The sequence below is a fragment of the Plasmopara halstedii genome (genome assembly GCF_900000015.1).
Source record: "Plasmopara halstedii genome assembly, contig: Scaffold_1823, whole genome shotgun sequence".
Lineage (NCBI taxonomy): Eukaryota > Oomycota > Peronosporomycetes > Peronosporales > Peronosporaceae > Plasmopara > Plasmopara halstedii.
This window is the reverse complement of record NW_020188732.1, coordinates 997-1309: the sequence shown is the minus strand read 5'-3', so window position 1 is coordinate 1309 and position 313 is coordinate 997. Positions and strand designations below refer to the sequence as shown.

The window sequence follows — 313 nt, the reverse complement described above, 5'->3', positions numbered from 1 at the left end:
CGTTTACTGGTCGGAAGATGAAACCGGCTGAGTTAAACTATCCTGTTCGTGAACAAGATTTACTTGCAATCATGCATGCTCTAGAAGTATGGCGGGTTTATATTCTAGATCGACAATTTACAGTCGAAACAGATCATAAGAGTATTGAGATGATTCTCACGCAGAAGACTACGAATCGCCGTGTAGCAAGATGGTTTAATGAACTTGCGGAATTCCAACCGTTGTTTAAGTGGATTCATGGGAAAACCAACACGGTGGCTGACGCGCTATCACGAAACCCGAACTTTGAGGAAAAGGCTTCTCAAGTAAGCTC

General features: G+C 43.1%; 1 protein-coding gene across 1 annotated transcript; it reads left to right on the top strand.

The window, feature by feature from the left end:
• Positions 1 to 17: 17 nt before the first annotated feature.
• PHALS_02225 (reverse transcriptase-rnase h-integrase) lies at positions 18 to 309 on the top strand (the record flags this gene model as incomplete). Its single annotated transcript, XM_024716689.1, has 2 exons — positions 18 to 229; positions 297 to 309. 2 exons carry the CDS (start codon positions 18 to 20, stop codon positions 307 to 309), a joined length of 225 nt encoding a protein of 74 aa, XP_024582263.1.
• Between the last annotated feature and the right edge of the window lie 4 nt (positions 310 to 313).